This window comes from Varroa jacobsoni, unplaced genomic scaffold (assembly GCF_002532875.2).
Source record: "Varroa jacobsoni isolate VJ856 unplaced genomic scaffold, vjacob_1.0 contig00045, whole genome shotgun sequence".
Classification (NCBI taxonomy): Eukaryota; Metazoa; Arthropoda; class Arachnida; order Mesostigmata; family Varroidae; genus Varroa; species Varroa jacobsoni.
The window spans coordinates 17,313-31,391 of NW_019214399.1; the positions used below are offsets into that span (position 1 = coordinate 17,313).

At 40.5% G+C, this 14,079-nt stretch overlaps 2 protein-coding genes across 8 annotated transcripts in view; one reads left to right on the plus strand and one right to left on the minus strand.

The window, feature by feature from the left end:
- LOC111270647 (N-alpha-acetyltransferase 50) overlaps positions 1 to 14,079 on the plus strand; it is a 29,287-nt gene that overhangs the window by 1,884 nt on the left and 13,324 nt on the right. For 3 of the 4 annotated variants that reach the window (XM_022850995.2, XM_022850996.2, XM_022850991.2), the window contains exon 2: positions 10,800 to 10,940. The gene's annotated coding sequence lies outside the window, so the exon portion shown is untranslated. Of the gene's footprint in view, positions 1 to 8,544; positions 8,905 to 10,799; positions 10,941 to 14,079 lie in introns of those variants that run through there. The other variant, XM_022850992.2, reaches the window with a different exon arrangement.
- LOC111270648 (uncharacterized) lies at positions 152 to 8,398 on the minus strand. Of its 4 annotated transcripts, none has more exons than XM_022850999.2 (3): positions 8,259 to 8,398; positions 6,686 to 6,895; positions 152 to 735 (listed from the first exon to the last, which is right to left on the minus strand). In XM_022850999.2, exons 2-3 carry the CDS (start codon positions 6,767 to 6,769, stop codon positions 349 to 351), a joined length of 471 nt encoding a protein of 156 aa, XP_022706734.1. In that variant the 5' UTR covers positions 6,770 to 6,895; positions 8,259 to 8,398; the 3' UTR covers positions 152 to 348. The 4 variants fall into 4 exon arrangements, with proteins under 4 accessions (XP_022706734.1, XP_022706733.1, XP_022706735.1 ...); XM_022850998.2 differs by lacking the exon at positions 8,259 to 8,398 and adding an exon at positions 7,950 to 8,234; XM_022851000.2 differs by lacking the exon at positions 8,259 to 8,398 and adding an exon at positions 7,120 to 8,234.

A 14,079-nucleotide genomic window follows, 5' to 3' on the forward strand; every position in this document is an offset into this window, starting at 1 on the left:
TAATATAGATGCTAATGAACAGCATATGCTTCAAAATCGAAAAAACTTTTGAAGGTCTTACTTCAGACTAACACGCACGGTAGGTCAAGACAACTTCACTATGCTTAAATCGCTACTGATTTTACTATTTATGAATAATGTTAAACTAGAATTTACCGAATTAATTTTTATTGTTAAGTGGAACCACGATTGATTTTACAAATAAAATATATAATTGACACGCTTGTTTATTATATCACAAAATAGAATATATAGCAAAAGATCGACGGCTGAGTTTGTTGTATTACCAACGCGTCTTCATGACTTCCCGCACGTGGGCAATAACAATCTCTTAAGATCGCTATTCGTTCAAAGCATCGTTCTAATTATTACTGTTAGGATGCTGGTTGTTATGAGGGCACAGGTACTCCATGATGGCAAGAGCATTAGTCCCCCTGAAAACTTGGCATCCGTCGAGTTAGCTGCGTTTCGTTGCGTGAGAATGGGTGCGGACGTTGTCAGTAGACTCGTAACCGGCTGGAAGGTTGATATTAAACCTCGACCCTCAGCTAGCAAAGGCGGTTTGGTATTCGAGTTCGCCGTCGGCATAGTGACGATCGAATCTTTAGCGGTTGTAGGTTGTGTGTCTTCTACTGAGTCCGAGATGCTGGCACTTGTATGAATATCGTAGTTCACCCAGGGCACTTCAATTTCGTGGGCTACGGTATCAGCGATTTCACCTCCCATGCCGAAGTCCTATAGCGAAAGGGAAGCAATTGTAGCAACACTAAACAGGGTGAAATGAATTGATTGCAGTAATTAGCTAATATGTGTGAGGCCTAATTTATATGCTTATTCTAAAAATAGAATTTCACAGAAAACTTCATGGAAAAAATTTAACTTTCTCAACCGAATTCAATGCATTATAACTTTATTTGGTTTTACATAGTACCATATGCAACATGCTAGTAGTTCTCCCTGCACCAAACGCTTACGTTTATAGGAGCCGTCTTATTCGTATTCAGACATACTACAGATATACACGCAAATGTACAACACAGCTTTTCCTGTTTTTTCAAAACGAATCATATATACATATATATATATATATATACAGTGTCAAAGGTAAGAAGTGAACGACCGTCCCAGTGTTGATTATATAACGAAAACAGATTTAACGTTACTGTTAATTATCACATGTTCCCTAACGCAAAAATACATTGTATATTGTTTTTCAAAGATCAGACCTCTAATAGCAGAGATGCATGGATTACTATCGCCCGTGCTCTTAATCTACTGCACTTTCACCCACTGAGACTAGACCCCTAAATGGGCAGGTATTGATACATTATGCTTATCAGCGTATCATAGCTTTCGTTCGGAGGTGTTTCGAGCAAGATTAGTACAGCCCTGATAGCTCATCCGACTTAGGCCTTCGTCTCCTTTCTACCAGGCAATGTCTTCACCATTTGTTCAACTGAACTTCTATTTAAATCAATCAAAGCCTGACGATTTATTCAAATAAGCAGGCGGTATCGCTTAGGCATCGCCATTGTCCACTTGTGTCACTCGAAAGCCTCTATTTGTCTAGCTATTCGTGCAACACACGATGTTTCAACTGTGCTGGAAATGGGTGATTTTTTTTAAAGCGGAGCACGTAGCCTTTGATAAAGTTGATTAGGTTAGAAACCGGCCATAGGCGGATATACTTCGTGCTATGCTGGGAGCCACCCGTCTAACTGAATGCCAGTAGCAATGACGGTATTAGACGTAGAGCAGGCAACCCTTATTTTAGAGATGTATCGGCTTGAATGGTAAGAATCACCTATCCGTTTCAATAACAAATATCTTTCAGGATAAACATCTACAAGTTATGTTTTTATGAAGCACAGATTCACACGTTTAATGATAATGCTAAACAAAGAAGGAGAAGACCATAGAATGAAGTCACTCTCGATCAAAATATTAGTGAACTAAATGACGTAAATATGCTTCTGAAACAATCAAAAATCGTAGGAATAAATAGAAAACAACTGGGGGCTAAGCCCAGCCAATTCTCCTCGCACCCCCACAATAAGCAACATCTCATCAAACGTATTTAGTATTATTATTATCTATAAATCAACATATCGTGCATTACTGCTCATCTTATCGATGTAACAGGGGTCAGTCGTCAACAAAGAAGATTAGACGACTGCCCCGTTATGTAGCTGCTATAGACTTCGTATATGTCCCTGGACAAAAAAGAAAAACTGAATGTGAATGTACCAGAAGAGCTACATCAACACGGGATTTTGCCCGTGTTTATACACTGAACTACCGTATGAAACACGAACATATATATTACTGAACGAAAATACTGTTTTCGGTAAAGCTTTTCGCTATCGTTCTAGTTGAGCCTGAGTTATTTATGCCACTGGCAGGATCGCTACATATTAATTGATTGATGAACGATCGCATAAATGTGAAGAAAATGATGACCAAAGCAGCACCGATCAAGCCAAACGATTCCATTAAAGTTTCATTTAGCTATTGGCGTAACGGGCGTAATGGCGGACAAAAAATCCACTATTACACATTGTCATATAGGAAGCTAGACGAACCAGCCGCGATTTCCTAATACGAGGTAGTTGAATGCCACCTAATCTCAGCTTGGCTAAAGCCTACTGAAGAATTCATGCAAAACGACAGCACCCGCACGCCTCTATGCGTACATAGCCTACCCTACGATGCGTTGACCGCATTGCTTTAACGCGTTTACAAATAGTACGTCGTCTTCCCAAGCGATAGGTGAACACATAAATAGGCTTTTTCGTTAAGGCAATTCCTTGCAAGGCAAGTATTTGTGTGCCGTCTATGAGATTTAATGCAGATATTTCAGCTGGTCTATTTCGATCAGAGACTTAGTATATGCACAGGACTAAAGGAAACACGAAACATAAATGAGCAGTCAGACCAATATTCGACTGTATCCCTAAAATACATAGTTCTCTCCGTGAAATTACTGTAATATAAACAAGCGCAACAATAGGTCTCAACAAATAGGCCCTGTTAGAGAACCAAACGAAAAATAACTAATATTATGGGGTTTGTCGATTAGTTCGTATATGTTTATTACTCATCATCTGCGCAAAACTGTATCCGTATCATTCTAGTCGGCCTATGAAGGGGCCTAATTTTTTTTCGATTCGTATTTTGGACCCAAAAAGGCAGCTCACTGTTTTGTCATTACGAAAAGCAAAAACTATTATTTCTAAATAAAATGCTCCACGTATCGAATGTGATTTTTGTTTTTTGTTAGTATTTTTTGTGGCGCACCGAAGGAAAGCGAGCATTGCCTGCATTCATCGATTTGTGTTTTTTATTTCATTGATGAACAGGGACCAGAAGAGCTCTATTTAGCTTAGTGAGGCAAGCAAGTTAACATTCAGTTCGGTATTAGGTGTCCTGATAGGCGATTTTTACATATACACAAGCTAAAATTCGAAATATCCGCGAGGATCACCGCTGTACCCAGCTTCGACCAGGACCGACTTGGCACCTTCCTGCATAATCGTATAATTGCATTGACTATTTATCATCTCTGTCAAGAATGGGCGTTCGCAACTCGGGTTAAAAAACCTTATAAACCACTTCTAAAATACCCCTCTTACGCCACAGTAGAAAAACGAGAAATTCGACGAGAGTTTTTCATCGATACACGTAGCGAGCTCTGCGCTCAAGAGATCTGTTGCCCTTGTCTTTTCGTTACACGCGGTTACTTCTTTGGCTGGTGTGGCCAAAAGCAACGCAGAAAGACCTTGAATAAGGCGTACGACTGCGTAGACAGATTATATTTTAAGTGTGTATGTGACAGAACGAAGAGGTCATTGACGAGTTAACGGAGAATCAGCGTTGGCTTTCGAGGTCTGCAGAATCGTCCAACTCTGCTTATTGTATTTCAATGAGAGATCATCGAATCGAACGTTCGCCGAAGTAGAAATCAACGCGCCTTGTTCCGGCTCACCTATTTCAAATGTCTTTAACCTGTGAGGGCATATGCTCATCGGATTAGCACGCATTACATTTGCATCATTTTAGGCAAAAAAGTGCTTGTTGTCAAGGGGGTCCAGCTGAAACGCTTTGTAGGCGGTAAATCCTGAGAGTTAGATTCGTAGATTATTAGAAATACATTATCCATATATATGCTATTATCATCTAATAAAGCCTGCCCTTGAAATTCGGCCACACTTTGTCCTGCTGTTTGCATGGTAAGCGTTCGCTCACCTACGATTTTTTTAGTAGTAGAATGGAGCTGGTTTTTTCTTGAAAAAAATCATAAACTTATTATGGCGGAAAGCAGTACGTCATTTTTTAACGTCAATCGAAACAAAGCTCAGCACTTATCCAATCTCTTGACGCAGGACGAACTTCTAGGCAGAATTTAAACTTCCTTTCCTGGCGAAAATTCTTAGTCTACGTTATTGTTAGCGTTCGTGGGACGTTTCGGCGAGAGAAAAAAAATCGGCGAGACGAAGCATGAGGTTCTCAATAAGGCTTAAACGACCTAAAATTCTTTAAAGCAATGCAAAATCCGCTCCAGATATTTATGGATTTTTCATTCAGAAATTAGCAGCTGCTTCCAAAAGGGAAATATCTACTATCAAATTGCCACTGAAGTCATACAGATAAGCTAAAACGGTTAGCTTTTTTTGCACCTGTGGGAATTTTCCGGATCCTTAGCGCTTTTATCTTTGAAACTCTGGGTTTGTTATCTGTCCAAAATTTGACACTTTTGCTTCTTTGTGTCGAGTATATTCATTCGGATGGAGCTTTAACGAATGCCCAACTACCGATATCGTTAAAACGTCACTGAAAGTGGTGTAGATCCCAAACTGAAGCTGCGATCGAAGTCGATCAAGATTATACTGAATAAACATGACTGCAGAATATGGGACTCTCTACACATGTAAAAAAAAAATGTTCAAAGTATCCGCTCTTGTTTCGATACAGTTATATATGTGTATGTATATTGAAACACATTCTGCGAGCGGTTAGTCGTAGCTGGTCAGACGGATAGATTTGATTGACTCTGACCATCGTGGTGGTATCTAGATCTCGCTCTGATGACTAACTCTAACATACCAGGGTGTGCCATTAATCGAATTGCTCATGAACATTTCAGCTGCAGATTTTATATCTTCGAAATCCGATAGAAAGTCTTACAGGCCGATAAAACAAGCATTAGCTCTGAATTCTCTGAGGAGTGCAGCCGAAACAGTAGCAGACCGTATTATATTGGACAGTCACGAAAAACTATTTAGCGCGGAATTACTTGCCATGAAAAAATAATTTATTTGAAACTTGAACTTTTTTTGGCTGACTCTCAGCTATTGCTTCTACGGCAGGCTTTTTGCGCCGCTGTTTTAGCGCTGATTTAGCGACTTGTTGTCAGAGCAGGGGGACCTCGATATGAGCAATCTGAAGGGACCAAACCGCAAAAATTCTTAGAGCTTTTTCTACTGCATTTATCTGTATTCCACGAATTAGTAGGCAGACACGTTACCATTACTTCCTTGTGAGGACGTCTTTTTTGATACAGTTTCGTCAGCGGTGCAAGCCCTAAATTGAAGTCATTTATCAAAGCTTCACCCAACGCGTCGCGCGCATGTGTCTGTGTCAGGCCACATAAAAACCTTCCTTTCAAACGTCTGTTCGAATTTCGATGCACCGCTTATAGATGGGCAGCATCAATCTTGTCGGACTATGAAGCTGTCACCGTTGAAAACAGAGAATATCTAAGAGGAGACCCAATAACAGAATTAACTCGTTTACGGATAATGGGTTGTGTAGACAAACGTTAGTTCCGTTTGCCTAGACAGATGTACCAGAAACAGAGTGAACGGGATACGTCATCTCGTAGACCAGGTTCAAATGACGGAGCCTGTTTGGCCAGCAAGCGTACCTTAACCTAGCTGTCACGATTTTTTTCTCAAAATTTACGCTTTGTCGTTAAAAAATGAGGAATACTATTATCAAACGCAGTACTAACAATAGCAGTCTGGTACCTCTAGCATATTTTTCAGAACTGAACGTTACAACCAAATGAACGTTTCACTCATTTTAAGCGACAATTGTCTGTCCCAAGTTAGGCGATAGAACTTTTTTTATTAACCTAATTTGCCTAGATGTGCTTATTTCACTTCATTTGTATGATGTTCCGCCCAGTGGTTGCCTACGGGTGGAATCTCAACGTCTATACAACAAAGAATAAAGCACATGGTAAATTATTATTGTGCTTATTTTATTTTTAGTTTTCATTAAAACGGATTGTCTTAAATCAATACAACAGTCTGATACTTTAAAATAGAGTGCTTTGATAAACTGATCACTTGGGCATATATCGTATACGTATCTGGCCATCTGTGTGCACCGGGTAGCATTGTTTGACAAAAAGAATTAGCTAACTAAATAGAAATGCTTAAGCAGTATATAGCCAGGCTTGATTGATAGCCTGCAATAATGTCCTATAGCTAGATTCTAAAAAAAAGTATTGAAACGGAAAATTTGCAGCTTTAATTAATTAATGAGGCATTAATAATACTAAAAATACTGCCATATTAGCCTCTTCCTAAGAAATTTGTGAGAGGCATCCTTGTTGAAACACTCTTATTTCCTGTTAATCACTATCTACCACACACACCACCCCCAATAACCCAAAGCGTACCTGCGCTGACACGTGAACACTCGTCGTGCCAAGAAGTAGCCAAGACAGAAACATCGAAATGGCTTCCAGATGTACTCGCCTCATATTTTTGCTATAAACAAAGATTCTCTGGGCAGTTTTGTGTTCTCCAAATTATCTGTACTTGATGGAAATGCAAAGCGGAGCCCTGTCAGGCTCTAGCCGCGCCCACGGTTACGATAGGCTTGTCACCTGAAAACGGACAGTAAGGACACGTCGAGCTTTACCACTCAGCGAAATGCTACTATGGACAAACAAATAATCGTTACATCACGAATGTCGATCTTTGCTCAAAAAGTGGCTCGCAACAAAAACTGACAATTGGTACTTGAACTTTGAAGCGCTCAGTCAGAAGACCACAATAGAATTATTCCGAGATCAAACACGATCTCATTGAGTGGCAGTGGGCACCAGACCTCAACTCGGCTGCGTCAACCTCATCGGTATCAACAGAGAAAGTCTCAACAACTGTCGAAGCACCACATCGTAGGTGAAGTCGTCACGAAGAGAACTCATTAAAATCACTTTTTCTACCGCAGTGATCTGCTAATATTCATACCAACACCAACAGAGAGAAAATTACGGCACCATCGACATTATGGCCACCGTGAGCACCCGCTGTTGACAGCGTTTATCTGCGCGCGTCTAGCTCGACGGTTTCTAATCGCGCCCGTGCTTTTGCGTATTCACACATCAGTTGCAGTACCGCTATATAGAGTACAGCATGATACACTCCATAGACGATAGTTGGTGTCCAGTATGGCCTCAGCCACTGATGTATGGTATTAGTAAGCCTCTATAATGGCTAGATCGTGCGAACGCTTGTCGGATTAGCCGAGTCTACATGTCGACGATGAACAGCGAACAACGTCAGCTGCTAAAGCAACATATCGGCCACGATCAGTGAGCAGCTGTAAGAACACAGACGCATCTCTCGATCAGCGTCTGCCGAAGCAGCACCGAAAACACTAACTCCAACACCTGCGGCCTTTAGCAGCCCAACAGAAGCATGCAATGCTCAGTGCGGTTGTCCGGCAAAATCCTTCTATTGTAGGGAACTAACGGCTTCGACGGCGTTTGAAGCACTAAATTGGACAGGATTTCTCGGAACACGTGCAGCAACAAATAGCACAAGTCTCAACTGCCGAAAGTCTATGTACAACCCGAGCTTGAACAGAAAAAGTTGGAACAGTTTAGACAGGCCTACTCATAGTGGGAGATGGTGCTAACAAAGAGGATATCTCACGTTGTCTTTCACTTCTCGATAGCAACTTCCTTTCGACGTTAACAACAACTTTTTGCTATTATTGCTGTTACACCATATCGCCAGTGCAGCTTCCGGGAGCAGTATTAGAAATACTGGTGGAGGGTAAACAGGTACGTTACGTGATCGCTCTCAACGATTCACTACGAAGACACGGGCGCGCAGCGCAGGACTTTTTGATCTCTGCGGTTTCTCCTGCCTAGTTGCGTTGAATTCAAACGACTGGACCAGCTGTTCAGTTGGCGGCCTATGCAAGCAGGCCTATCGACGTGTCGACGAAAGCGTGCTTACCTGTCTGAAAGAAGGGCAATAGCATAACAGCCAGTCAACGCGGTTTCTCTAACGACGTAGTTGGTTGCTATAGACGCGGTGATCACTGGCATCGCAAACGAGATGTAGCGATTTACAGATGCTGTGCTGGGAAACAAGGGAGGTGGGGTTAGTTTATGATGCTCTTCCCAACATGTCGGATCAGCGAACGGTTACTAGTACTAGATGCTTGTGACGTATTCTGTGCTGAGAGACGCTTGTGGAGAAAGAGCTCTCTTCTTTTTTCAGGACACAGCGCCAACGTTAGGACTAACTCGAGCTTCGTTGAGTGGCAGCTCTATGTAGCAATGTTATTTGCGGGACCTCTGCGAGTCTGAATTTCTCTGCCAGTACGAGTACCGGTAACAGGTTCAGAATATCAGCGTTGCTGTCTGCTGAGGAGCTTAACTAGATAATGGTCAGAGGCGTAACGCTACTAGAAAACGCACAAGATATACAGTGGCGGCTAGCGCTGTACGTTACTATCAGATATTTGGTGAAGCTAGATTATAGGCCGTGACCAGGGAACGACAAGACGAATTGATGTGCTAGAATGGGGAGTCTAAAACTCTAGATACATTAGCGCGTATTTATCTAATACGTGCAAAGACAGAAACACATGCAGCCGGTATGTAATTTTGACGACCACAGCCACCGATGTTGAATAGATTGACGAACCGTGTCTCTCACTGTCTTCCTCGAGGACACGAAAAACAAGGTCTATAGCTGTTCCATGGTGTGTATGTAGATTGAATAACCAGTTAGGACACACATGTACCTGCTAGTGATCATACGTGCAAAACAAAGCTAGACGCCCGACAAAGTCTATGCCATTCTAGTAGGTTCCATTGGGACCCAGTTTCTTACGCCCCTAGGGTGCCACTTGATCCTTTTAACCCTACTGCGGGTTACTGCAAAATTTGTGACTTCTGGAGAAAAACGTTACGACAAAAAATATTCGAATTATGTATTAGGTGCTGAGCGATGAGCGTCTAAATAGAAATAGAAATGAATGTTTGGCATACACTGAATCGATTTCATAAAAAAAAAAAAAAAAAAAAAAAATTCCATCCAGATTTCATACTTCGTACTTTCGATAATGATGCAATTAATTTGTTTTTTTTTTGACGATTTACAAAATGGTATGAGTTTAGTTAAGTTGTACTAACGACTAGTATGAATTCCGATCTTTATGGTTTTCTAGAGATATTTGTTCTAAGAAGCTATCTAGTTCTCAAATAGAGCTAGTTTGTGTTTACGCAATGCAGTGTTACATTAGCCTGGAAAAAAAAGTCCCCAGCATTTAATACATCGTAGAATAGTCATGCCACAAACTACTCCGTCGTTCATTGAGTTGTGTTTCTTTGATTGCCGTTCCATTTACGACCAGCCTTGCCAAGCCGTAGTAAACACGGCAATCAAAGAAAAAACAACCTGAGAATAAGGAAATAACCGCTAAGTTGTTTTCTAAAGCGGGCCATATTGTATTTTTGTAGTTATACCTAATTGTCTGCATGATTTTGTCTGTATCGCGGCGCGATATTTTAGACCAGTGAAGGACACAACGTATTTGACTATAGGACTGTGCGTAGATTATGCCAACGAGTCAAACAAAAAAAAGGTTCTTTCTGGAATGCGTCCGAATCAGCGCTGAAGGTGGACATACAGCTACTTAGGTCTTCTAGTATTAATAGCTGTCTACTTACAATTTAAATATCATACCTGTAATCATATATGACTTGGGCCACTTTTAACCAACTGCTACCTTAAAGATGTCCTAACGATAACATGATAGTACCCGCAGGAACATGGAACTAGACGTAGACACATCACTGGAGCTCGCCGACAGGACCAACGATCTAAAGCAGGGTTCAATAATAATATTGGACTCGAAATAGTTGTTAGGACTCTTTAGATCATTTGCCATGGAAGGAACAGATATCTATAGAAGCTGCTTTCATATAGTATACCGATATTTTTGACCGAATACGATACTTTCCACTCCTGTAAGTCTCTATGCATGAAGCGTGATCTATAGGCGACCAAGGCATAAGCCCGTGCTACGCGCTATTATAGGGCCAGCTGTTTATTTACCTTTTACAAAAAGGAAAGCTTCTGAGTTATTCAGCTGAACTAAAATTCGAACCGGAACGATTTTTGTGACGACTGTCCAATTCAGGCTGGCATAAATGAGACATTTAATCAACTTTACGCAAGTGAAATTTGTTTAGGGAACGTAGATAGATCGAGCAGCTGACAAGCGAGTTAAACTATCAAAAAAGGCTCTTCCGTACCTTTTACTGACTAATCAAAATGCTTCAGACCTATACTGATTAAACTATCCAGATGAAACGCTACTTTCAAAATAAGTCCGTCTTCTTTTCATATGGTTGCAAATTAACATCAGCACAGAATTGCCATAGCTGACCTACGTCAACGACTACATAAAGGACCTATTGATCAAAATGCTTTATTGAAACATTTTCTTGTCTGTTAAAAGCTCTCAATTGTTCGATATTGCAGGCGTAATCACTCAAGCATAAGGATCTATGCCAAATGCAGCGGTACGCACAGGTTGTATGCATTCATTAATACTAAACCTACCGGCGCCTCCTGGTTACCGGTCGTAATCATGCCTGATCAACCTGACTGATCATTAAAAAGGTTAGCGTTAACAAGTAGGTATTTAATGACACTAGACACAGGTCTAAAATATATGAGCCTCAGGAAAAAATTCTCAAACCTCTGGAACAAAATTCTCAAACAAATCAGTCGCTATTGGCGGGCTTGTAGCTACGTGCTCAATCGTTACGTGCTACGAATCGTTTCTTACCAGCTCTCATTGTTCTATTAGAAGCTTGAAATAGTTGATAAACTGCTATAAAAGCTCCGCTCTTATAGCGGAGCTTTTGTAGCAGAGTTTACCTCGCACATAGACGCATTTAAGTGAAACTGAAGTTCATCTGCTTATATGCGGAATAGGACGAACGCCCCTTGAGGGATGTATTATATATTGTATATATACACAGTGTACGTACATATGTATTGTAAAGATGTAAAAAGGGAGCTCTTAACATGCCAAGTGACTTTGCTTTGCTCTGCACACATATATACCTTGACTCTAAGTAAAATCTCCATTATTATGAATTCTACGCAGCAATAGGCATTGGGGAATGGTCGTCTGAATGAAACTAATGACTGTTTTTTACTTTAACTCTAGTTCAATAGGCCGCCACGCTGCGACATAGGCGATGAAAATTTGAGCCTTTAAGGCAAAAGTTCAAACGCAAGATGGCAGGCCTAGATTGGAGTTTGGCTGCTGAAGGACCCGTAAAGGTCCGTTTTTCTGCTGGATTCGGCGCCATTTAGGCAAAGGAAGCAAAAAAACACTGCTTGATTTACGTCATGGCCTAAGTGATCGAGAAAGAGCAATCTTTTAACTATTATGGTGTGCTATGGCAGAGTCACCTGTATACGAATTCTGTCTATCGTTGTGGAATAGGTGATGTTAAGGCGATTTCCGGCCTGAGGGCTACATCGATTCATTGTAATCTAAAATGTTATAATCACGCTAAATTGATTAAATTATTTTTTATTTTTTTAATTTTTAAAAAATTAATTTTTAAAAAAATGAAACTATTTTTTTAAAATATGAATCGATGCAGACATGGCTTACTGTGGCAGTTTCTTTTAGGCCTAGGCGGATGCGGTGCTAATCTATTGTTTGGATGATGGTTCAAAATAGAGATGCCGCCGTATGAAAAGGGATAATATTTGATTTAAACTAAAATCAAATAGCAGCTAACTTATGAAATAATTTTTATTTAATATAGCAAGCGTAACATTTTATCATTTATTACCGCCTTAGAAAATAAACCGTCATAATAAAATATCATGTCACGACAGATATGATTGAATAAAAAAGCGCATATATGTACAAGATACATATATCTACAAGAGATTAAAAAAAATCCGGCTACAATGACGTTCTTCATGAATCACAATTTACTTATAGCAAACATTTAGAATAAGTTTCGTTTATTTGAATTTTCAATATGCAAATATCCTGCCTGCTAAAGTAATTAGAATAGTCAAAACAGGCCGATCAAGGTATAGTTCAGGACGGCAGAGATGGCAAGGTATAGCAGGAAACGCATCCAGTGTTCCATCACTGTTGCAGCTCCTAAAGCTGGAGAAGAGTTTCCTGAAGAATCAGGATAATGTCTTCCTTGCCAAGGTGAGCCTAACTGGCCCACTTGATCGCGGGGAGGCTATATGAAATAAAACCGAATATATGTCTATATATATATAAATATAAGGTGCGAGTGACAGATAACTATTCACTTATCCACAATTTTTATTCTTGGATAACTGCACGTTAAGTACGAACTATAATAGTCCATGGAATCTATCGGGTAAGAACGATAGCTGCTACGTTCTTTAATGCATATGTATAGAGTACACATTAAACTGTATGTATTTAGATAGTGACATGTGTTTCGAAGTTAACAGGCAACAGGTAACAAGCAAGTAAGATGTCTAGAAAAAGCTATCTTTAAACAGAGTAGGTTTTAAGTGAGTTTAGGAGAGGAGGTTTTAAGTGATCTTTAGAGAGAACTTCCTCGGAGCTTTTTTTAACGCTGCAATCTAAGTACCTAAGTACTTGCAGAAAAAAAAAAGGCAATATTGTGAGAGACAACTTATCCGCCTGTTTCCTAAGAAGGTGACGTGATCTCTCGGACGTAGTAACAGCTAGCTATTGCAGCCTCGCGCTTCAAAACACGACAGCCATGCTAGCCCAGGCTAAAATGCACCATCCTAATTGATACAGCGCGCTTCGCTTAAACGTATTCGTAATGGACCAATTGTATCTATTTCACTACGCGAAAATAGATAAAACCAGTGCTAAGGTAACTTACCAATTGCTGTCGCTTTTATTTGAGAACTATACGTTCTCAGTGTGTTTGTTCTTGCGAATAATTGCTAACCTACTCATCACCCACCTCTGATCTTACCATAAGTTTATATTGAGCGCTACGTATGCGCTTATATATGTTCATTATTCACGGGATAAACGGTGACAGTAAAAGCTATAATAATATATATGTTGAGAGTTATTCTGACGAACGTGTCACATGGATCTGAAGCTATCTAGATGTTCCTATCTCGGTTTATGGCTCACTCGGATCAAGGACTTCTGAACATATTTTCAGCTCTGAAAACCAATATACAGCGCACACGGTAGCTCCTAACCGGTAGTGTTTAGGAGGACTTGATTCATCATAGGCTTTTGTATCGACTTTCTGCTTGTATTTACATATCGTATTATCGATCGGATAGAAATGGCAGATTAAACGTACATTAGAAACCCTTCCTGATCTCATAACAATAGCCTATCTGTGCAGATTGCTGCTCTCGTGAGGTTTCTCTTTTGCGATCTTCATCGTGATCTTCGGGACGATCTTTCTGAGCATCATCACGTCTTCCATCTTGCCATCCTTGTTGATCCAATGAATTGAAGTCTGATGGCTGCATCCTGGAAACATAGCTTTCAGTTAAATAGAGTTCATCATTTCTATCCGTCGCGGGTCGAGGACGTACGGTTGGATTAAAAAATTCTCTGCCGGTGCTGTTAGAGTTGGAAATCGAACGCACTCCTGGGATTGCGGGTTCGTTATCCGGGGCACGTTGCCTAACGTGGGTGTCCTCTGTATCCATCGATCCTGTATTTCTGTCTTCAGGAACCGGAACCTCATCGTATCTGCGGGTTTGCTCCAAAGGCAACAGGACCCGTATCTATAGT